The sequence below is a fragment of the Pungitius pungitius genome, chromosome 14 (assembly GCF_949316345.1).
Source record: "Pungitius pungitius chromosome 14, fPunPun2.1, whole genome shotgun sequence".
Classification (NCBI taxonomy): Eukaryota; Metazoa; Chordata; class Actinopteri; order Perciformes; family Gasterosteidae; genus Pungitius; species Pungitius pungitius.
Genome location: NC_084913.1, coordinates 8,801,711 through 8,826,014, shown reverse-complemented (window position 1 = coordinate 8,826,014; position 24,304 = coordinate 8,801,711). Strand labels below are relative to the sequence as shown.

At 44.3% G+C, this 24,304-nt stretch overlaps 1 protein-coding gene across 1 annotated transcript; it reads left to right on the top strand.

Moving 5' to 3' along the window:
• The first annotated feature begins 3,161 nt into the window (after window positions 1-3,161).
• asap3 (ArfGAP with SH3 domain, ankyrin repeat and PH domain 3) lies at window positions 3,162-23,143 on the top strand. The gene is made up of 26 exons (XM_037486665.2): window positions 3,162-3,602; window positions 6,441-6,513; window positions 8,090-8,235; window positions 10,350-10,424; window positions 11,198-11,247; window positions 11,702-11,825; window positions 12,406-12,491; window positions 12,779-12,854; window positions 13,858-13,944; window positions 14,151-14,260; window positions 14,993-15,062; window positions 15,169-15,256; window positions 15,565-15,613; window positions 16,216-16,382; window positions 16,522-16,655; window positions 16,774-16,865; window positions 16,984-17,164; window positions 17,959-18,044; window positions 18,154-18,269; window positions 18,369-18,436; window positions 19,061-19,168; window positions 19,339-19,561; window positions 19,773-20,046; window positions 20,260-20,473; window positions 20,658-20,789; window positions 21,301-23,143. Exons 1-26 carry the CDS (start codon window positions 3,477-3,479, stop codon window positions 21,373-21,375), a joined length of 3,030 nt encoding a protein of 1,009 aa, XP_037342562.2. The 5' UTR covers window positions 3,162-3,476; the 3' UTR covers window positions 21,376-23,143.
• The last annotated feature ends 1,161 nt before the right edge of the window (window positions 23,144-24,304 follow it).

Here is a 24,304-nt window from a genome sequence, read left to right as displayed (position 1 = left end):
TTAACCCTCACAAAGAACGCCTGTCTCCTCGTCCACCAGGTTGCTGAGAACTCGCTTCTGAACCTACATGAGAGGTCTATTGCCGCCGTGGGTCTATTAACAGATGTCGCGCACAACAGCTCACGCTTCAGGAGAGGTAATGAACTGAAACCTTCATGTACGCTGCCTTTGTATGATTTGCATGCCATCAAAACACGGCAAACAACTGCAGTGCACCGTGGCACCAACTGCTGTGACAACAAGGCGCTGAAGGGACTATTATTAGCCAAACACAAGAATTGGCCAAAACAAAACGCTCTCTTTGTGTTTTTCACAAGCGGCAGCTTGTTAACGAGCAGCGACGACATGCGGCCAGAGCCACGAGCTGCAAAGGGGTCACATAATGGTAGTATTATTATCGTTATGGGGGATATTTAAGTGGCCAATGGATGAAAGTAGTTAGTTTCCAGTAGGTTGGAGTAACAGTTTAGTGAAAAGGGGAGTTGTTCTCAGGAGTTTATTCATCGTGAACGAGACAGTCAGATTCGAACGTGTTATTGTATTTAGACTCATGGACCACAAACACGTTTGACTACCTGTTACCGGTCTGGAAACGTTTTTTGTTGCCATGCCAACGGTGATGAGGGGCTGTCCGTCTGAGGGTGTGGTTGACCCGCGCGGGACGGCCCGACAAGCCGCGACCAAGGGAGGCGACAATGCTCAGTCAGTTGACTCAAGAATGAAGTATTTCTGTCACAAAGTGTCGCCGCTCTTTCTGCAGCCGAAGCGTTCCACACTGGTTCTTCACAAAAGTGCAGCTGTGCAGGTTCTTGAAGTTGAATGTTGACAGAAGAGCCCTGTTTGAGACACTTTGTTTGCTTAGTCCAGTTTAACTGCGTTGAACAATGAATCAAATCCCTCCCTCAATTGCCAAAACTCCCATTTTCAGTCATCTGTGTTGACCGTAAAAATGGGGAAGGGGGGGGGGGGGCTATTTTACGGTAAGCCTGGGCCTCCTCGCTTGACAGGGGTAGTAAATTGATAGCAGAACTAGTGGAGCTGAATCAACAGTGTAGAGGGAGATTTTTTGGGGAGGGAGGGAAAGGGGGGCAGGAGGGGGGGAAGGGGGGTTGGTTGAGTGGCTGCAACTCCATTGGCTTGCTGGGAAGCCACAAGGAAATCCTGGCAAACTGCAACCTTTACTGGAAGCTGAGGCTACAACCCGAGTGCTGCGGCCTGTGTGCGTCAGAGAAGGAGAGGGGCCGTATTGGGTGTACCTCGCTTTTCTCACAGCCAAAGGGAGGAATGGTGGGAAAGGGAAAGAGAAGCTTAGCTCTTCTTGAGGATACAAGTAAGGAGTGAAGTGACTTTTTAACAGTAGCAGATGTGTTGATATGGGAAAGGACAATGAATCGGTATGTTGTGTTTAGGAAGGAAACGGAGGAAACAAGGAGGGAGAGTCGCTCCAGTAGCACACTCACAAGACAATGAAATTAATATCTATCTCCTTTCCTCTTTCATGCATCTCCCCCTCGCTCCCTCCCTCCACCTTTTTTTTTCTTCTTCTATCGGTTTCCCATCCCCCCCCCCCCCCCCCTACGCCCCCTCCTGCACCACCATTGATGTCCTTGGACCTTGTGTTGCTCTCATGTTAGAGCTTTGCCTGAGCAGACCGGTTTGCTGAGTTTTACAATAGGACACAGGGTGGAAGGCTGGCAGACGCACAAAGACTCTGCTTCTTTACAAGGGGCCGCTAAGGAACTGAAGGAGGGTATTGTTGGGACACAGCAAGCCTCTGCATTACATCAGCCCCGATGTCCATGCTAACAATGTGAGCATGCATAATGAGCATCATGCAAAAAAAACACACGTTGGACTTTTGTTATGAAGTGCAAACTACATATACAACATGCAGACTTAATCCGAACAGGTTTCCCTGTCTGATGTCCCTCTCCCTGACAAACATGCTGCAAGGAGAAACAAGGCCTTGGTAAACTGGGTCAGCAAACATTGCATTGTTTGGAGTCTGCCGCGTGCCCTCACTCCCTCAGAAGAACGGACATTATTTTCTTGCGTTCCCTCTGGAGACCTTTGTTGACATTTTTAATCGTTCGTTGGCTTAATTTGCATGAGAAAAACATTTTAAAATGTTTTGTTTTTGCCTCAGAGAAACCACTTGAAGCACCACTTGAAGCAGCTCTATACCAAAAGCTGTGAATGTGCGCAACTAAAATACAGATGTCGAATTCTGTGCACTTTGTTTTGTTGCAAAACAAACTTATGAACACAGCTAAATGCTCACAAGTTCAGTGCATGATTTGCTTAGTGACCTTAGCTGAAAAAGAAGTTACAGAGAAGTGGAGAAAAAAGCTCTAGTTGGCCACAGAGCTGGGACAAATGATGCATATGTAAAGCTAACATGTGGTTTGATGGTATAGATGGATCCTCTGATCCGGCTTTCTGAAGTCATCCATCCACACCTCATAGTGTCTTGTATTACTGCTTACCCAGAGGCAGTGTTGAGTGATACACCAAGTGAACAGGCTTGAAAATGTCAGGCATGCTGGAGTTATGTTCCATACACAACTCTTGTGACTTCTTGTGGTGCACTCTTAACATGTTTGTTCACTCTCAGAAGATTTCAGAAGGTCTGGGGGGAGCATCAACAGAAATCCTCCCTCCATGAAAAATGCCTTTTCATGAGATGAAAAGGAAGAAGCAAAAGCCTTGAAGCCCAAGCCAACAGAATGGCCAAGAGGCGGTTACACCTCCAAACTCTTGATTAAAGGGCAGTTGCACAGCTGCAAAAGCCCTTCCTGACTTATGAAGAACGATGAAGCAACGCACGTGCTTGATTGATTTCCTTTTAGTGCAGAAAAGACCCACACACTAGAGCTTTGAGTAGCAAGTCTTAACCTCACTGCCAGAAACCACCTTCCCATCCAATCACATTCCTCCACTTCGGTTTGGTGCGTGAATGAGGTATTAAGCATATCCATGGCGACCACCACACTGCAGACTCTCTGGAGCTTGCACAGAAATGAGAAGTAAGAGTGGGAGAGACCGGGGCAAGGACAACAAGGAGACACGCGCGCGCGCGCACACGCACACACACACACACAAAGTTTCCTCTCTCTAGAAAGCTCAACCATTCCCACGTGATGATGGAGTTTGCTCCCTCCCTCGCGGGGCGGACAAGCAGCGCGCCGGCGCACCTCCACGCGCACGCGCACGCACTCGCAGAGCGGAGCCTAAACTCGGTCGGGGCTCAGGTCCGACTTTAGAAAACGTTCTACCTTCCAGACGCTTGTAGGAATCTGCTCTCTGAGAGGGGGGGAGACGCCGCCTCGTTTAGACCCTTGCTCTCGCACGATGGAGGAGTGAAGTTTTTTTTGTTTGTTTGTTTGTTTGTACGCAAATGGGAATTACACACGCGCCCGGAACGTTGGATCGCTTTTCTCTCCGGTGATCGTCAAGGCGGCCGCTTCGCTCCGAACATGCCGGAGCGAATAAGCATTTCGGACTTCGTGGTCCTGACCAACGAGGATCTGTCCTCGCCGGCGACTTCCAGTTTCCAGTCGAAAATGAGCGACTGCCGGAACACGGTGTCCGCCGTGGACGAGGTGAGAGCAGGGCGAGGGGAGGCACCTTTTTCCCGTCCGTTGTTTACCTGTCCGCGCGGCGGGGCCCCCGTGGGTGCCGTGGGGGGAGGGGGGGGGGGGGGGCGGTGGCGGGCTTTCCCCTCTCACCTGTAATGGACTAGCCAGCTTTCTTTTGTCAAGTGAAAGCTTTCCGACTGAGGTGTTTCTAACTCAGCGCCGTGCGAAAAACGAGAAGAAGAAATTAAACCGTTTCTTTTGAAGTGGTTTCAAGATGACCACAGCGATAAAGAAGAATAGCACTTTCCACACGTTTAGGGGGGGGGGGCACATTCCACTGTGATATCTACAGTGGGTTTCTTAATGTGTATAAAAAAAGGAACATGGGACTAAGTTAATGCATCGTAACTGCACCATTGGTCTCAGTTTCATCAAATGTGAGGTCCAATGCTAATGAATGGCTTCTTTGGGCACTACTGGTCAAGTTCTCAGTGTGTCCAGACTAGTGGTTCTGCCCTTCTTCTTTTTTCATAGTTATTCAGTGGATATTGTGCTGGTTCAGCAAAGACCGCAGGAAGGGTTTCATAAGGTAATGTAGGCTATAGAGAGTCTACTCAGTCAGTGTGAGACTCACAGCAGACATGCCAGAAATGTGTGTGTGTGTGTGTGTGTGGCCCTTTGTTTTTGTGAGTTAACGGTGCTTGAAAGCGTGCCTGCATTTGGTCTGCTTGGACTGGTGGCACAGGGCCTATTTGAGGTGTGTGTGTGTGTGTCTCTTTGTTTTGGTTTATATTCTCTCAAAACTCCCTGTCGAAGGAGGAAGGAGGAAATAGACGGGGTGAAGTGTGTGCACAACGTGTCTTCCTCGTCACATAACCGCACTGTTCAATTGTTCTAAAGTTCCACTTGATTCATCTTTGTTTCAACCTGAGCTCACATCACCTTAGGGAACAAAAGGGGTTGGTGTGAAAAAGTGGGGGAAGATTATAAAGTTACCTATTCTAGTTTTTTTTGTTTGCAGTTTTCAGTCTATAGTGCAGATATCGTGATATTTTACTGATCCTCGAGGATCGGAATCGGCTTCATGATGGAATCCAGTTGATAAATGACTCATTACGTTTGTGAGTTGAAAGATCTTCATCCTGGCTCGAAAAATGGGATCATTTCCCCATTAATGGCCATAGTATATTGGAAAGTGCATAGCCGTAATAGCTGCTCTGAGGAGGGACATTTTGGACTCTTACACGTGTGCACACTGACACACACACACTGACACACACACACACAGACGGAAATGCAACGCTTCCTTTTTAAAGATAGATTTATGGTTATTGTGTTTAGTCTCCGTAGTAGACACAAGCGTGATTAATGGCTTGGGTAAAGTGTAGGCGTGTGTGTGTGTGGTTACGGCGGCGGGCAGGGATACACAGACACCATTTAGCCCGACACACACTCGGCTGCTTGTTACTTACTATTCCTGATTAGAGGCAACGATGAAGGGAGAAATGTGGGGGTAACGCAGGGTTTCATTTGCTATAAGTTGAGCTGTAATTAGTTTGAGGTCAGTTCCATGCATGTTTTTCTTAAGAAGCCACCCACAGTCGTCCCTCAAGGTTAACAAACAACAGTTTGTTGTAGGTTTTTTCCGGCGGCTAAGGGTGTCATCTTAGCCCCATTTGATGCAGTGAATAAGAATCAGATATTAGTTAGTCATGCACTGCTGACGGCACACACCCTGAGAGCAGGTGAACACAACTTGACAAATAGGCACAATACCACAGTGTTGTTTCTCAACATGGGTACACGTCTGGGTGCAGCTCATTACTCTCTCTGGAAGGGGCGTATCCGTGTCATTTCGTCCCTCTCGACTGAGGGTTGGTTTGTTAGCCCACTGGTGTGTTTGCGTGTCCCGATTTTATTTCCCCCCCAAGTTCAACAAGCAGGGCCTGTTCTCTTAACCTGCACAAGCTTGTTTCCACTGTTTGTCCTCCGTCTGCCAACCAATTTACCGAATGGAGGAAACTTCAGCGGCATCAGGAGGGCGACTCCCACCTCCATCACCACTAAATCACTTTCCCGTTCATTGTCTGCAGGGTTCCATTACAAAACTCAGACGCCACCTTTTAATTAGAGGGCTAGATGCTTAGGGAGTGGACTTGAACACATGGGAATGCAAAACCACATCATCTAAAAAGACATTGTTTCAGTTATGTGTAGATTTCTGGCTCATTAAAGCTATTTCAAGTGTAGGTGGAGTGCTGCATGTGGAGCTCAGTAAAACATGTGAGAAAAAAAAAAACGGTTTCAAGCCGCATTGGTTGGCCTGAGGGTATTATTCAGTTTGAATGAGTTTCAGGTGTCTCAATGTCACTGTCATAGTATTGCTCCAACCTGAGAAGTGAAATAAATGCGCTGACATGATTCAAGGTTGCACATGGCAGGACAGACGGTTGCCCTCCTGGCGAGGGCTGACTCACCTGTTATGCTTAGTCAGGCCGTGAGAAGATTGAGCATCACTAATATAAACACACTTACACCGCCTACTGTGAACCTTGACGCAGTGACGCAAACACAAATCAAACAGCGATTCGGCATTAAAGAGTTCTAATTGCTTTTTTCTGAGTGGGAAAGCTTGGATGTCGTTGGATTCAGCAATACTGATGTTGTACTGATGTTCCTTTGATATGCCCGGGTCTATCATTAGGTTATATCTTCAGATATTTCTTTACAAATCAATGGGAAAAGTTGGTGTGCATCTTCCCTAAATTTACAGTTTTTTAGTTTATCATATTAATTCAAATGCATCAAACCTTCATTTTTAATTGTTCATGCTTTTATATGTTTCCTTGTCATCTGCTGCAGTCTCTGGAGACGGACCACACAGCTCTACAGAAGATGAAGAAAATGATCAAAGCTATACATTCGTCTGGACTCTGTAAGTATGCATTGGTCGCATAATATAAGCGCTTGAAGTTATGCATGAAAGTTCATTCTTGACCTTGACCAAGCAATTTCTAATCAAGGGTTACTAACTTGGTTTTACAAAGCTTCTATCAGCACATGGACCATGTGATACAGAAGAAAGCTCCACAAAAACTCATATTTTTCCAGGTCAAGAATGAACTTCCACTTTAAGTAAAAGTCAGCCATTATTATAGTATGAAGCTGATCAGTGCATCTTGGAGCCTCCACATCAGCGACCCAGACTTGAGATGACATCATGAGGCCCGTGTGGGCAGAGGTGTTTATGAGGGAGGCCCTTTGTTATGGCACCAGAGTGCATGGGCTCTCCAGTCATTGTGTTTATATCCATACAGTGAATGGTTTTGTTGTGTGTGTGTGTGTTAAAGCAAATAGTGTGTGTGGTTTTAGCTACAACAAGCTGTTGGTGCCACTACAGCACGTTGCCTGTTTGCCTCAGAAGTGCGCGGGACAAACACAGGAACTGTCTTAACGGATCCATGAGTTGTTAATGTGCGCTCGCTTTACAAACCTGCTTCCCATTTCAGGGCAGCGGACTCATAGTTTTTCGGTTAGATGAGTCAGAGCCGGCTTCCCAGAATTCAGCAACCATGTGTGATCGATATTGTAGCGGCAAAGAAGTGGTCCATTGGTATTCAAAATACTCTACTTCCCCTGTGTCTAACTAGAACCGTATGGGTAAGTGCCGGTAATATGAGCACTGGTGTCCTTATGTTTTTAAACAGCTCAGTCGGTCCTGTAGTTTATCAACAGTCTGAATCACCACACATAGGGACGCAGTGGTACCTCCCCGCTCCTCCCCCACACTAGTCTAATGTCACACACACACACACACAGTGAGAAGTTTCGATGTCTATTCCCATAAACTGCTAAGTACCACTGCTCTGCCAAGACTCGTGTATTCTGGCACAGGAGTCAAGGGGTTGAGTTGCACTGCTGATATCTTTGTTCAAAGGTCATCCTTAAAATCCTCCCCTCAGCTCCTCTGCGGTTTGTTGTTTTGATAGTTGATTGTGCGCTGTTTGTTATTTATATTTCTTCATGCCGTCATGAAGGCTCAGTTCTTCCCCTTTGTCTTCCTACACGTCTGCAGATTTCTGCCCACATATGTCTTTACCACTTCCTTAAATTGTTATCCATCCATTAATCCTTGAATTGTAACTTGTTTTTTGATATCCTGATCTGAGCCTCACGTAGAACTGACCGTAGTGAAATGTAAACCAATGTGAAGCCAGCAGGAGCTCAGATTATTTTCCATCATTCTTTTTCCACATAATTTAAACAGATTGAGAGTCCACTAAGGGGACGGCCCATGGGAAGGGGAAAGATTAGTCCCTTGTATGTTTGTCTGTCTACAGCTCAAGGGTGGGTCAAAACCAGTATTCACTCATCCCACATGCTTGCCTAGTTGGAATACTGTCACTACAACGGAGCTGTTTAATCGGCCTACTTAAGAACTTCACGACACAGAACTCAAGTCGGAGTCCTCATTGAGACTCTTGGTGTCCATGTGTGTGTTTTTTTTTCAGCCCATGTGGAAAACAAGGAGCACTATGTTGAGTTGCTGGAGAAGCTTGGGAACAGCCACCTGACCCAGGACAACAACGAAGTCTCCACGGGGTTCCTCAACCTGGCTGTGTTTACCAGGGAGGTCACAGCCCTCTTCAAAAATCTGGTGAGGAGAAGAGTGCGTCGGGAAAAAGGGGGGAGGGAGAGGAGAGCGTTGCTAAAGTTAAAAGCGCATGTGCAATATCTGAAGGCCTAAGGCAGCAAGAATGGGAATACAAAAAAGAAACAACAGCATGTAAAAATACCTCAACAAAAGAAATGGTGTGTGTGCACCAGCAATAGGAAAAAGGGGTTTTCAACAGCTGCATGCTCCCACCTCTTGACTCAAGAAACGGGGGGCCGTCCCGGGACCCTCCCACTGAGTTTCTATGGCGAGGATAATTCATCCCAGACCTCCACGTGTGAGTCAACACACACGGTCTCGCACACTCCCTCCGATGTGTCAATCAAGGCCACACAGGGGAGACTGGGTCTTGCAGATGTGAAGAGGCAAACCAGAGGTTGAATATAGGAGTTGTACCAAATCAACTTGAGGCCCCCCACCCCTCCCCCGATGATATGCATGTGTGATGGTGTCCCTTTGCTTGCAATGATGATTTTGTTTTTATTTTATCATACAATATGTTGACATAATTTAACATGGTCCTTTTCTAAATACTTATTGTACAACATATGCACATATCAATCTATACATGTTCTACTTTTTGCACCACATGTCAACATGACCAGCTTCACTGACCTCTATATTGCCCGTTGCGTTTACATTCTTTTGTGTTCAGTTTTTCTTGGACATGATTCCATAATAAACTGCAGGGTTTTCCCGGCCATTAGACATTGGATGTTTTTGTTAAGCAAGCTTGATAGTTTTGATTAGGGCTGCACGGTGTACAAAGCGGTGGTATATTGTCACATACCGTTCATACCGGTGTTACGCCTGGCGGTCGGAGCTAGTTGCCTTACGTGTGTTGAGATTGAGTCATGGTTATAACTTTATAACAACTAGGAATAACTCACAACAAACTCTCTTTAACAGGGTAAAACAGATTACAACACAACAGCTTGTGACACATAAACATTTTGTAATACTAACATTTATAAAAAAAAATCCCAGCCGAACTGCATGCTGGGTACAGCTCACAACAAGAAGTAACTGTTGTTCCGGTAGCTCCGTGATGTGGATTTTTGGCCATATCGTGCAGCCCTAGTTTTGAATGTGTGGTTTTCATCATGTTTTGTTTTTTCAGAATGTTTTGACGTTTTTTTCCACCCCCATTCAGTGGCATAAAGTTCTTAATGTAAGAAAGATATTGTTTATTCCAGTTCTTTTCTGAAGCAATGTATGATCCAACAAAAGTGGTTATTGTTATAGGCCCTACTGGTGCCACTGTTCATACAGGCATGCGTCATTTGTCAAAATGTTGACACTTTGGGAGTAGGTATTCACTTGTGTAAGAAGGCCATGTATTATCTATTAGTTACCTCAACTTTTGGATGCCAACCAAAACAATCCTACGAGTCTCCAAGCCTCTGTGTCAACATCTGAAGGTCGGCTCTGCGCTCGATTCACGGAAGTGGGTGGACATTGTTTACGTAAAGAGCAGGAGGCAGCGAATCCACCAGGATCCTAAAATGTTTACCTGGATACTGTTGGACTGGAGATGATGGATGAATCTGTGCTCTTAGACTTTTGGTCAGAACAATCAACAGCATATGCTTTTAAAAGCGTGAATTCCCATCAAACGATGTTGATCGTTTGTTGCAATGTGAAGTTTGGTTAAGAAAATCAAACTGCACCCCGCCTAATAGGTTTGATAGATTATTCTACATTGGCTCACCTTGTGGGGAAAACAAATCCTAGGAGCATGTTGCCACGCGCTCCCCCGAACCCCCCTTACTCAGGCTTTGTGGTAAATACGTATTACTATAAAGTGCAACTTGTAGGGGTAATGCTGGTGGTTTTATGATCAACTCTCACCAGATCCACAATAGACTTCGTCAGCTGGATCGGGAATCTAGATGGTGTAGATTAGCCTTCAGTGTATTTTTATTTTCATGACCCACTAGCTAAAAATGACGTACTCACCCTGATTAATTTATTCCCAGAAATGAGGGTCCTTAACAGCATGTGCACATGTGTGTTTGCTTATACTGCAAGACAAGGGCCACCTGTAACATTATTGCATTCTTTTTAACTTCTTTTTTGCTTTTAACATGTTTCAGGTGCAAAACCTCAACAACATCATGGCCTTTCCTTTGGAAAATGTGCTGAAATCTGAACTCCGGGACAGCAGACTAGTGAGTTAACATTCCATTATAAATGTATCAAATACTAATAAACTGCTGCTTAAATGTTATATACATACTTGAATTAGAGAAGTGAGAGACTGTTTAAAAGGGAACATCCACACTATTTCAGTAACACTGCTCACTTAAGGTATTTTACAGTTTTTATTTATGAACTTGAATTGTCAAGCTCTGTAGTGAAGTAAGGAACAACTATCACGACGGCACGATCCATGGTGAATTTATTTGAATGTGGGGCTTTTTAGCAGCTCATCCGCTGTCGCTACTGTCCAAAATATGTGTGCCATTGTAAAATCCGTTTTAGGGTGGATTTCCTCATTCAGCAGGTAATCCTGTCTGTCTCCGTCGTGGAAGGAGCTGATCCTGCTAAGCTATTGGATGAGATAAGGCTGTTAATGCCGATTAATGATTAAGACTGAGCTATGTTCCAATACTGAATGTGTCTTGCTCAGTGTTGGCCTTGCCGACAGACTAGTGCGTAATAACAAGCTAAAGCTTCAGCAGGCTCCCGCTACTGTCTCCCTTGAAACAGCTGATTTGACAGCTGAACCTTGCTTCGCTGTAAATGCAAACAAAGCGCCGCTGGAATCTTGTTCAGCCAGATAGCAGAGCAGTTAGCATAATGTGAGTAATCATGTCTCCGCGCGAAACCTGTCTGGCTCCATCCAGATCCATGCAGGTAACCAGTTTTCCTCGACTCTGCGCAGACTATCGACTATTTCATCTTAACCGCTTCTCTTTTATTCTCTTTATTTTCTCTGCAGGAGCTCAAGAAACAAATGGAGAAAAGTTGGAAGGAGTATGACATAAAAATGTAATTAAGTTTCCTCACATTCACATAGCAGTCTTGATTTCTTCACAAGAGAACGCCTCAGACAGTCGTTTTTGCCTGAGGAGAATCACGTGGTACATATTCAGTTCTTGCCAGTGTTTTATGGCATCATAGACGTTGATGTAACCGCAGAGGTTAATAGGATAATACTTCATTCCCCATGGCCCGTATCCATTGCACTGCTATGAAATAAACTGAGGAAATGCACCTTGTAGCCATTATTTGATCTCATTGTGACGGTGGTATAATCTTTTAAGGAGAGTTCGCCTCTCCTTTTACTCCCCTTCACCTCACTCCCTCTACCTTCTCTCTGTGAGGAAGGCGAGCGAGTGAAGAGATGCAAATGCTAAAAAAATGCAATCATCACACAGATAAAATAATTGCACCTCAATGGCTCTTTTAAAAAAGAATTTGCTCCTTCCCCCTCCCCCATCAGAGGGAAGCTGGAGAAGGAGAGGAAGGAGAAGACCAAGCAGCTGGGTCTGATCAAGACAGAGGGATCTGAAGGCGGGGAGGACATGGAGAGAGAGAGAAGGACCTTTCAGCTGCAAATGTGTGAGGTGAGGGATTAGTTCCAGTCAAAACATCCATACCCAGACACCTCTACTGCACCTGAATGCGACGGTTTAGCTCACATGGGTGGTCCTCTGCATCCCTTTTAATTCCCTTTGTATTTTTTTGGCACAGTTCCAGTTGAGCTTGGTTATACGCATTGAAAATGCAGTTCAAATGCTCTGCCAGCGCTTTAACATTTTCCAAACATGATAATTATTATGTGTCATCTTAGATGACCCATAAAGTGGGGATTTTTTGGTTGATTTGGCAACACTCCATTTGCTGGTTGTTTCCGCAAAGGCAGTTTCATGCTATAAGTACCAGAAGATTGAGGTCAGTAAAACAAACCATTGACGTTTTAATAGAGATGTTCAGGCAATAGTTGCCTTTTTCCATCATTCTGTGGATTGATTGCACGTTGCACACTGCATCAGTCTGCAAGCAGCGAGAGTGAAAATTGCCAGTTATCTGACAAAAAAAGGTTGTAGGTGTGCAGACGTGTTCATCTTACTATGGCTGCTGTTTCTTGTTCAATTTCTCTCTGCAATACGTCTTACTAAAACATCCTGCCTTTTATTCTTTCAGTATCTTTTGAAGATCCAGGAGCTCAAGGTGCGTCAGGGCCCTGATCTTCTCCAGAGCCTCATCAAATATTTCCAGGCCCAGCTCAGGTCAGTCTCAGCCAATGGTGCCTTTATGGTTTTTACCTTTTACTTTTTCCTGGCCTGAAAAGCACAAAGACCTCATGTTTCAGTGGTAGATTTTGCTTAAACTTGAGTTTAATTCATTTCCCTTTACACAGTGTTGTTAACCATTAGCCTATTTTAATCATACCAAGAGTTCTATGTGGGAACAGAGTTTCTTATGCTGCTTGGGCATGTGATGTTTTGCTTGGCGTGCACCAGGATGTTTGGACTGTTCCGACATGACTCAGCACTCGTTCTTTCTCTGTTCTCAGTTTCTTTCAGGATGGACTTAAAGCTGCAGAGAATCTCTCTCCTTTTATTGAGAAGCTTGCTGCTTCTGTTCACACGGTAAATACACAAAAGCTGCTGCTGCTGATGCTTTTTTTTTCAAACTACAATATACCAAGGAGTGTGTTGGTCATCTCGTGTCTGCCAACTTGTGGTTATTTTCCGTCAGGATTAAGAAGTCAAAGGTTAGGGTCTGTGGTAACTGCCGTTGCCCAAACTGCCTCAAAGAGATCTTTCAGAATTCACTAAACATATGCTTATACTGTGCATCTTAACGTTGACATACTCCCAGTCCTCCCTCCCACTTGACTGGTTTCATTTGTCACCTCCTTCTCAGTCACAGTAGGTGAAACTGTGTTTAAGAGGCCAGTATGGCTCTCCCTATTAATCACAATGAGTTTTAGTAGCTCATATAGCACTCTTTTTCTCTGTTACCCTCTCACCAAAGCCCAAACCTCAGCTGCCCCCCTCCCCCCTGGTCCCCACACCCAAACCTACAGGCAGCGTATTTCCAGACATTCTTTCAAAAACAAAACAAAACCGAAGGCATCCCCTTCATTTTCCTTCCTTCCCCTGGAGCGCAGGGTCCAACCACTCTGCCGGGTTTCCAGTCCCTTTCCTGGATAGAGCCCAGGACACCGACTGAGACACTAAGAACGTTAGAGGTTTTTCTGGTTCTGCACAGGCCCGAGAACGGGACCCGCTGAGACATGCCAGACCTCAGACTTAACAAGCAGATTTTCCACAGAATCTGTGTTATGGCCCTGTGGAGAAATGCTAAAATATTTTGTGTTAAACAGACTTGTGTGTACCATGAAAGACTGGTCACTGCGCTGCCGCTTAAATGAATACAACACAGCCTCCTCGGGCGACACACCCCTGCACTTAGCTCTGTTCTGCATTATCTAGGTCACTACAACAAGCTCTGATGTCATTCCACACCCAATTCCAGGAACATATGAAGAGAAAACACTGGATAAAACCGTTTTTGTTGCTCCAATTACTTTTTTAAATGTAATTCCTGCAATTGAATAAGGAGACCTTTTGTGTTGTATGTTCTTAGGTGCGTCTTGACCAGGACGAGGAGGTTAAAAAACTCACTCAGCTGAGGGATTCTCTCAAATTACTTCTGCAAGTGGAGGGGAAAGAGGTATGCTTATTCATATTCATATTGCTGCGCACATCAATTTCCAGATTAAATAACTTCAGTGATACTGTTTTGGCAAATAATCAAAATGTGGTTCCACGGCCCACGGCTTTGCATTACATTACTTTAATTGATGCTATTGGATTACTTTGTCTTGAGCTGGCCTCCAGCCTTTAAATTGAAGTCCTAAATCTCTTTTTATATCCTAGGAGTATCTGAACAGGAAGAACTCGGGCAACGGGTATAGCATCCACCAACCGCAGGGCAACAAGAAGTACGGGACGGAAAAATCTGGCTTCCTGCTTAAGAAGAGTGATGGGTGTGTAAAAGCATTAGTTACAGTGTTCAAATATCAGGTCACAGCCAGTTATGTTTCAGTATTTTATTGGAATGAAAAACACAAGAATCCAAGATTTCAACCATATCAACAAGTGCCGTAACGCCTACAAAGAAAGCATCTAGCCAACTGTGTCGCTGCTTAATTACAAAATAAATTGCAGGAATTGTTCATGTTGATAGTCCAAAGAGCTAAACTTTGCTGCTGAGGGCAGTAGTGATAAGAGCTGGCTGAAGAGAAAGGAGCTAAGGAGAGAGAATGCGGTTATTCAGACTTTGTCTTCCCCACCTGGTCTTCATTATTGTGAGATGAAGATTCAAGCAGGGGCCCCTCCTGTGGAACTTATTGGCAGGCCAACTGAATGGATCCAGCTTTTGCATGATGCACACACACACACACACGCATGAGCGCATGATCCCAGTGTGATAAGGAGAGTGGATGTGGTTAAGTAGGGTAAATGGAAGTTGAAGGAAAACTTTCCTCAGGCCACTGACGGAACAAAACATGTTCTCAGCCATTTAAATGAATTCAATCAAGATAACGGAAACATAATTTAAGGGCTGTGAACAGAAGTTAGCTTGGCCAGCACAGTGTGTTACAATTATGCAAATCAGGGGTAACCCTTTTTTGCACAAAAATCATTCAGCTTGTTTGGAAAATATGTTTTTCTCCCCCTTTTTTTAAACTTTCTCCCTTTGGTATGTTGAACTGCAGGATCAGGAAGGTTTGGCAGAAGAGGAAGTGTGGAGTGAAATTTGGCTGCTTGACGATCTCTCACAGTACGGTGAGGACTCATGAGACAAACTGCCACCACGCACTCAGATTCAGATCAAACGTGTCATCTGAAATGCGTCCAGTGCTCGCGCTATAACGTCTGTGTCCATCTTCAGATCAACCGACCGCCAACCAAGCTGAACCTACTGACCTGTCAGGTGCGACCGAATCCAGAGGACAGGAGGACCTTTGACCTGGTCACTCGTAGGTTCACTCTGAACTTTTGGCCTTCCGCATGTCGTCGTTTAAGTCTCTTACGAGTCATTTGCTTTGCAGCTGTGTGGACGCTTGCCAACTTGGTCACCACATTAAATAGGAACTGGGACCAGACACATTTTATGTGGGATGGATGCCAGAGATTTCTTGTAATCAATGTGCTGTTGTGATGTGACAAAAGGGGGATTCTGTGCTTTATGTGTTTTATGCCTTTTCCATTTCTAAACCCTTTTCATTCCGTGAGAACATTTTCTCACCACTGACAGCATCTAACCCCTTTTAATGTCTCTCCCCAGATAACCGCACATACCGTTTCCAGGCAGAAGAAGAGCAGGAATGTATGATGTAAGTGTTGACACACGATTTATTACCTGCGAATGTAATTCGCTCTCTTACCTCTTGTTTTTTTTTTTTCTTGGTCAAAGCAAGTTGTCACATTTCATGCTCCTTATGTCTTCATTTGAAATAAGTATGTGATGAGAAGGCACAGACATTTATTATAGATAATACAGGAAAGTATTTAGGTTGTTGCAGCAAAGAGGATACAACAAAACCCGGAAAGGGAGTGAAACTGAATGATGGAGAAAGAAAGCGCTGTCCTCCAGGAGGCCCCCGGCCCAGCTGCTTTTGGGTGGGACTTCTTTCCAGCTACAGACAGCAAGCAAGGGAACTTAGTGTTTTTTGATGTGGGGATTGAGGGGAGTGTATTCTGTCCCTTTCTCTTCCCTCGTTTGATTGTTTGATGTGAAGCGCTGTGTGGGCTAAGGGACGCAGGGAGATGGAAATGGTTTGAAGGGAAATAAAGAGCTGGAGCTTCACGAGGGTCGTGAGATTCAGGGTGGCAGAGAACTCAGGAAACTGCGGAAGCGGGAGCGATGATGACTTGAGGATGACTCAATGTGAGCATTACAAAATCTTTAAAATGTCCGTGTTCCCCTTTACTTCAGCTGGGTGTCAGTGCTGCAGAACAGTAAGGAGGAGGCCCTGAACACAGCATTGGTAGGCGACCAGCTCCACCTCCAGGACAGCGGGCTCCAGGAGCTCTCCAGAAGCATCATCGCCGAGCTGCGGCAGATGCCCGGCAACGAGGCCTGCACTGATTGTGGAGCACCAGGTCGGTCGGTCATTGTTGTCAAAGATCATCGTGGAACCAAATAATGAACCACTTTAGTCTATTTCATCAGCACGGCCATATTCATGGACTACATCTGCCAATCACGGGCTCTTGACCTCTTTGTGTCTGTGTTGCTCAGATCCAACGTGGCTGTCGACCAATTTGGGCATCCTGACCTGTATCGAGTGCTCTGGCATCCACAGAGAGCTGGGTGTCCATTACTCCAGGATCCAGTCACTCACCCTGGACCTACTGAGCACCTCTGAGCTTCTGGTACTAAATACATTCATGGAAACAAACAATCCATACAAAGACAGTCAGTTTAGTACTATCTTGTTAATTAATTGTTTTAATATCACATCTTTGTGGCTTAATCGTTTGTCACTTCTAGTTGGCTGTCAGTATTGGCAACACCAGATTCAATGACATCATGGAGGCGGGCCTTCCAAATGACTCCGTCAAACCATTACCACAAAGTGACATGTGAGTGCATGCTTTATGTTGAGCTAACAATCTGAATCTTCAAAAGCAATGAAAGACGATTTGCTGATGTATATCTATTGTATTCTTTCATAAAAAAACGTGTCAATTTAACATCTAGGAACGCCAGAAAGGAGTACATTGTGGCCAAGTACGCCGAGCGCCGGTACGTCCTGCGTAGAGAGGAAGCCGACCCCGGCCGGCTGTATGACGCCGTGAGGAGTCACGAACTCGCTTCTCTCCTGCAACTCTACGCCGAAGGAGCGGACATTTCCAAACCGCTGGCGCTGCCCGATGGACAGGTGAGGATCATTTACGGCCACGAGTGGAATTCCACACCAGCGTTTCTTCCCCACGGGTCTCCTGTTAGGGCGGGAGTGTGTGTAGTAAATCCGTACAATCTCCTGACATTTGAACTCCCACAGTTGTCATTTTTTCCTCCCGACGAGGCTTGTTTACAGCTCCACATACATCGGTGGCTTCTTACATGTTACATGGCTTAAAATAGAATTTAATCCACAAAGTGTTAAGTATTGCCACGAGATACAGAATGTAGGTGGTGTGTGGATAATTACAGCATGAGAAACGTGTTAATTGTCCCGTGTGGGTGGGTAAATCAGAGGTCCTCCCTTCTATTCTGGCCTCTAATTCAATCGTCCCATTTCCTCTCACCTCATCTTCCTCGTCCTCTTGTCTTTAATGAGGTTCCACCCTGCCCTTCATACACTTCCTGCTCAGCTTAAGCGGTTTGTAAACTCTGCTGAATCCACTGTGTGCGTTTGTTGGTTTTGGTTGGCCCTCGTTTATTATTTCAGCTTTAAGGTCAGAGCTCACGTCTCTCGAGGAAAAGTGAGACGAGCTCATTGAGTTACGCAGGCCCTCCTTTAGCACTTCACATACATAAACAGTTAATGCTCATCGCTCCAGGTACGTTTTCACAAATTAGTTTATTTCGACTTGTCTGGTATTATAGTTGCATTTACCTGCACTTGATTGTCAGAAACAAAATGCAGCCACTGAATGTACCACTTGCATTGAACCTTTTTTGAGGGGTCAACAATTTATCCTCATTCGAGCGCTTTTCCTCCTGTCCAAGGGGGTCAAAGAGACGGCTCTTCATCTTGCGGTGCGTCTGGAGGACAGAAGCTCTCTGGCACTTGTGGATTTCCTCTGCCAGAACAGGTCAGACACTGACAAGTAGTCGAGCACATGATTTGCATTTCCTTTGCACGTAGAGGATTTAGCGACCGTCTATGCCTATACTGTATGTGTCATATCCGTCATTTTACAGCAACTGTCTAGAGAAGACAACGGCAGAAGGAAACACCGCTCTTCACTACAGCGTTCTGCATCACAAGCCAGAGTCTCTCAAGTTACTGCTCAAAGCGAAGGCAGCTCTACACACAGGTAACGCACTACACACAGGCAACGTTCCTTGGACTTGTATGGAAATGAAAGAAATACTTCAACCCTTTTCTTTCTTTTTTTTTTTTACACCTACTGTAGTGAACTCTGCTGGAGAAACAGCCCTCGATGCTGCACGGAGGCTGCAGCATGCGCAGTGTGTCGAGCTGGTGAGACCCCATTCTCGCTTTAAGATTTATTTCTTTTAAATCTAAGAATATCCACAGTAATGAGGTAGATGAGGTGAACTGAGGAATCGAGTTGCAACAATTAAAATGTCTATCAGAAAGGCAATGCTAGAAACAAAACAACTTCCACAGCTGGGAACACTACCTTGAAATAACTCCCCGTGCAACAGAGCTATGCTAAGGACTCACTTCCAGTACAAGGAATCGTATCCCCATCAGGCCCCACTGTGTATCATTCATAAAGTATTCTTGTTTTCTTACCGGCCATCTGCCCTACGGAATCAGACCTGCCTTGTTTAATATCCTGGTGCATAATACACAACCTTCTGTTACAAGCTAGTTGTTTTAGAGATCAGACAAATAAGCAGCTTATTGCTGAATTTATTTTTGTTATATCATCAAACCTACTTTGCACTTTGCTAACATCTGTCGAACCCAAGGTCACACTGATACGAGCAGTGGCCGTCACTAGGTAGTTTCCAGGTAATAGTTTTTCCCAGCTTGCAGAAGGACGTGTGGTGTATTGTGTTGACACATTTTCCTGCTCTTGTCGTACCTGCTCATTTTGTTCATTTTTGGGCGTTTGTGCTTTTGTTTGTACTTCAGTTGGAGTTGGCCCATAGTGGGAAGTTCAACTCTCAGATTCATGTGGAGTTCATGTGGGAGACACAGTCTCAAGAGTTTTATGACAGTGAGGATGACCTGGATGAGCGGGTAAATAAAACACACGCAACTCACACTCAACCAAAATGCCTGTTATAGTGTAATGTGGGAAGAACAATATTCTATACTAACGAGAATTAAGCCAATACACATAAATTAAACAAAAGAAAGTTGAAGAGAAACTAAAAATGACCATGTGCTGCTCCTTTCCACTTTTCCAGGTGAGCCCATTGCCCAAAAACCGCTCTCCTCTATCCTCAAATGGAGGGGGTGGATCTTCCCTTTCCCGCTACAGCATGGTTAATGGTGCCAGTGGTAATGCTGGGAGTAGGCCTTGTCAGACGTACGAGAATGTAGACTTTCTATACACAAATCCTCCAGCCAACAGCGCTCCCTCTGGAACATCATTGCCTCCACCACTGCCAGCTAAATCCATTCAGAGAGGTAAACTACTTCAATTATATCTACCATAATATGTATGTATATACATGTAAACAATTATAATAACGGTTGATTAAATCTGTTTAAATGACTGCAATGTTCCATTAAAATCCTGCTTACAGGAATCCACATCTTTTTGTTTTTGTGTGAATGGACAACTTAATCGTTAAACGTTTTCCGTTCAAACTCTATCCGATGCTTTGTCCATGCGCAGGCCGCTCGGACCCCCAGATTTCCATCACGACACAGGAAGGCCTCCCCATACCACGGCGTTGCTCTAACCCGGCCTCCCACTCCTCCAGTCCGCCGACGCAGGCGAGGCACGGGCCGCCTTCGCCCAACGCAGAACCCCAAAGGGCGAGACCACCGAGGTCTCCGCACGGCCAGGCAGCTCCTTCCAAAGCACAGAGGCAGACGTGGGACGGTCAACCTGGTGCTCAGAGCAGTATCCCGCCAACGCCCACTCAGAGTTGCATAGGGCCTGTCAGGTGAGACAGCACTGCTACAATGGGACACTTGGATCTACTCGATAGTGTGAGGTCTAAAGAAGGCCTCTGAAATATAACAAATCCTTAAACCACACAAATTTTACACGGATAAATAAGATTCTGTTCCGACATGAAAAACGAGCGCCTGGATAGGACGTAGGCCTCGTTCCATTTACTTATATTTCGTGACTTCTCACTTCTCTGCCCTTCCAGTTCAGGGAAGACGACATCATATCGTCGGACCAGCAGCGGCGCAGGCACCCAAGGGAAATGTGGTGTGGTGCCTGCAAGTTGTATGAGCAGCCAGGAGGAGCTGTACTGCAGCCTGGTAGGGAATAGTCCAGGCCTCACCCCGGCTCCTCCTGTCCCAGCACCACCATCCTCTCCTGCAGTGACTTGTATGCCACGACCCCGCAGGAATGCTATGGTAAGACTCCAGAGTCTCCTTCTATTGCATTCAGCCTGTAGGTCAAGGTCAAATTGTGTCACAAATCTTCAATTTTACCAAGCATTGTATCCCTGTGGATTATTGGAAATGAGCCTGGGATTTTTCACAGTCAATACGCACTTGCTGGTGGAACACTGGAGAATATGTAACGTGTCTCCTTCAGGTTTCTGGCAGCAGGCCCCACCTGAAGCGTGTCAAGGCTTTAGTGGACTGCAGAGCAGTAAGTTCTGAGCAGCTGGCCTTTTTCAAAGATGAAATCATTGTGGTCACAACCACCACTGACCCCTTCTGGTGGGTAAGTACAATTACAACATTTGGACTTTTCTTCGGAGACTTTTAGATTTAACAGGAAGGAAAATATACATTACATTACATGTCATTTAGCTGACGCTTTTATCCAAAGTGACGTACAATAAGTGCATTTCCACATAGAGATACAAACTCAGAAGAACAAGTAACAAGAAAGTACATTTTTCATCAAATAAGCGGTTTCAAAACATGTTATAGAAAAGTGCCATTATAAGTACAATTTAAGTGCTATCATTTGTTAGTGCTACGGTTTGCTAGTGTTTTAGATTACTCTTTCATTGCATCACATCATCTATAACTGCACTTTGATCCATGTGTTAAATCAATTACATATTTATGTGTGAGCAGTTTAATATTGCATATGCATACCCACATTGCATAAGGTGAGTACTATCTAGGTTATTTTGACCATTATCTTTTCTCCTCAAACCTTCTGTTGTCAAACAAAATGTCCCACTGGTATTAATAAAGTGCTCTTTTTGTCTATATCCTAACAGTGCGGTCACATAGATGGGGACCCATCCAGGAGTGGGACGTTTCCTGTCAACTATGTACACAAACTAACAGACTGAAATAAGACACTACTCTATGGCAACATCACAGAGGAACTGAACCAGCATGGGATGCTTACTGAAAGTCACACCGTAGACTTACAGGAGAGGACAGCGTTCATCGCCTTGATCGATCTCAAACTAGGGTTTAAGCAACTTGAGGAAGTTTATTTTTATTTACACGAGGAAATGTTGAAGGAATTTTCAACTCTCTCTGGAAAACCAACAAAGGGAACTTCTTGGCCATCCAGAGCGCCATAAAACTTCTCATTCCAAGGACAATGCAGGACAATCCCCCCCCCCCTCCCACCTCACTATTAACACGTCCATTTAACTAATTATTATACATTACATTGAAGGTGTAGTTGTTTGTATTAAGCTGGGATGTATTAAGCTTTTTTACTTTGACTTTATTCTAAATATACGGGAAGGTCCAAACCATCGAAGGCACTTTAAACATTGAGAATAAATCTTCTTAGGAGTTGGCAGCATGGTTAATGTAAATACTGAGTGAGCTGACTGTTGAATCGATGTACACTGAGACTTGGATTTAAGGTTTCGACCTGCTCAGTGTGTGCTGCAGCCGGCCCCGCAACTCGAAAAGTGACTTTGTGCCCGCCAGTCTGTCTCTAACAAAACGGCTGGCGCCTGTGCAGAGATCAGAATACTTTACCCCAGCCATCTTGACTCTGGGCACAGCTCACTGCCAGCTGGGAGGAGGAGGAGGAGGAGGGGGGGGGGTCCGGTTTCCTCTGTCTGTAGGCTTCTGTCTCGGGGGGAACCTGAAATACAAACCGTGTGTTGGAGAGAAACAAAAGACTCACTGCAGAAAGGTTAAAGTTAGCTTGTTAGCCACAGTAATTCTTTCAGACACACACGTACATTACATAATGCATACAGGCAGACCTGCTTATTACATTACACACTAGAGAAACTTACAAGATTTAAGATCCTTCAAGAAGATCGGAGAGCTGGGGCAAGGTTGCCCATTTTTATATTTGACAAAAAAACACATTTCACAGCTATTTCTCATCATTTTTGTTGTACAAACATGTATATAAATGTCCACTGCTGTACAGTATATATATATCTCCTGTTCTCTTGTCTGTCATGCATTATAAAGGATTGTATTATTCTATTCTTTTTTAATTTTTTTTATTTTTATTAACATCTTGGTCTCGGTTGGTAATTACATGTCCTCTGATCTATTGTTGTGTGTCCTCTGTTCTGTTTCGCTACTTGTCTAAACGGGTATCAATCAAGAGGCAAATCGACCCAGTTGCATCCACAGTATTTAGAGAAGATTCTGTTGTAGGAAACTGAAAACGAACACTGACACTGATGAGTAAATGCGGACAGGAAGCATGTGTTTACTTTCAGGGATGATTCTACAGAAGTGAAGTTAATGTGTGCAGCATTTAAAGCAATCTATTGGCAGAAATGTAATATACTATATATTAGTTTTTCTAGTTTATCACCTGCTAATTACGATCCTGTTTTTGTTACCTTAGACTTATCCCTTAGTGTTTTTGCATTGACGCCTCCAGTGTGCCACACGCTTTACATGACGGCTGCTTACATTCTCCAACTTCAGCGCTAGATGCCACCCGACACTTCACACTAGTTCTTTAAGTCAAACATGTGTTTACTTGTCACTCGTTCTGCTTCCATTGCCTTGTTATAGTGTTGATGTATTAAGTACAACTGTGAGTAGGAACGCTATTCAATCGTAAACAACAGTAAATCATTTGTAAATAGATATACGTGTTTAATAAAGTGCCAAACAGTTCTGTGGTGTGAGGGGATATTTCCCTAATGTATTGTGTATACGTGGAGGCACAACTATAGACCTTCATCCTCAACATAAGAACACTGCTCAAATGATTAGTGAATAAGGGAACAGTTAAACCCTACTTCTTACTATTTCCTATAATTTGCATAATACTTGTGACAGGTCTCATGTGGCCGTAATAATGTTGTGGATTGCGCATCCACGCGACTGTTCCACATGTACTAGGTCCATGTATACAAGGGAGACTTAATAAAATAACTTTTGAATATACGTATTTAATTTAGATTTCCAGGCGCTGTGCTTGAATTCCTCATGTAGTTAGTTCTATTTTTGTCTATGGTTTAATTTATAGTCAATTATACTATAAAATGTCATAGCATAGTATGTTACCAAAGAACAGCTTACATATCGTTATACCATTTTCATTACATTTCATGGCATACCATATATTATTTTAGACTTTGACTATCTTTATGCATGGCGCTCTGTAAGCTATAACATTTTAGAGGATGTTCTAACTTTCTAATACCCTAGATATTCAGATCTAAAGCCCATCTACTTTAGTGAATAGTAGGGCCGGGACTCAATTAAAAATATTAATCTAATTAATTAGAGGCTTTGTAATTAATTAATCAAAATTAATCGCATTTTAATTGCATAAATATTTGACCTGAGAACAGTGAGAAGTAATTTTTTTCACATGGATTTTTATTTTTGTTCAACCAATTCCAGCAGACAAGTGAAGCAATAGCATATTTAGAAATATAGTACTTTCAGAAATTCAGGTAGCCTATAGGTAAGTAGACCTTCTGTAAACTAGGTTTTTTTAAGTAGACCAATACTTTCAAGTACATTCAGAACATTGGTTATTTTTCAGACGTGGACTTAGTTACCCTGGTCCTCAAACCAGTCATCTGGTGCAGTGTGGGTTGGGTGTGGGTCCTAACGTCCACGCTAGCTGCTAATAGTTTAGCGTTGAGGTGATACTTGAGGCTCGATGCGAATTCCTTGTTGCACAGCTTGCACACAACCACGCTCTTATCGACGCTTCCATCCGTGTGTTTATTATAATAAGATTTCCCATTCACGGGGCCAACTGACATGGTCTCGTCAGCTTCTTCGTTCATGTTCACTGTGGTTTGTTGTTGTCTGAAGTCA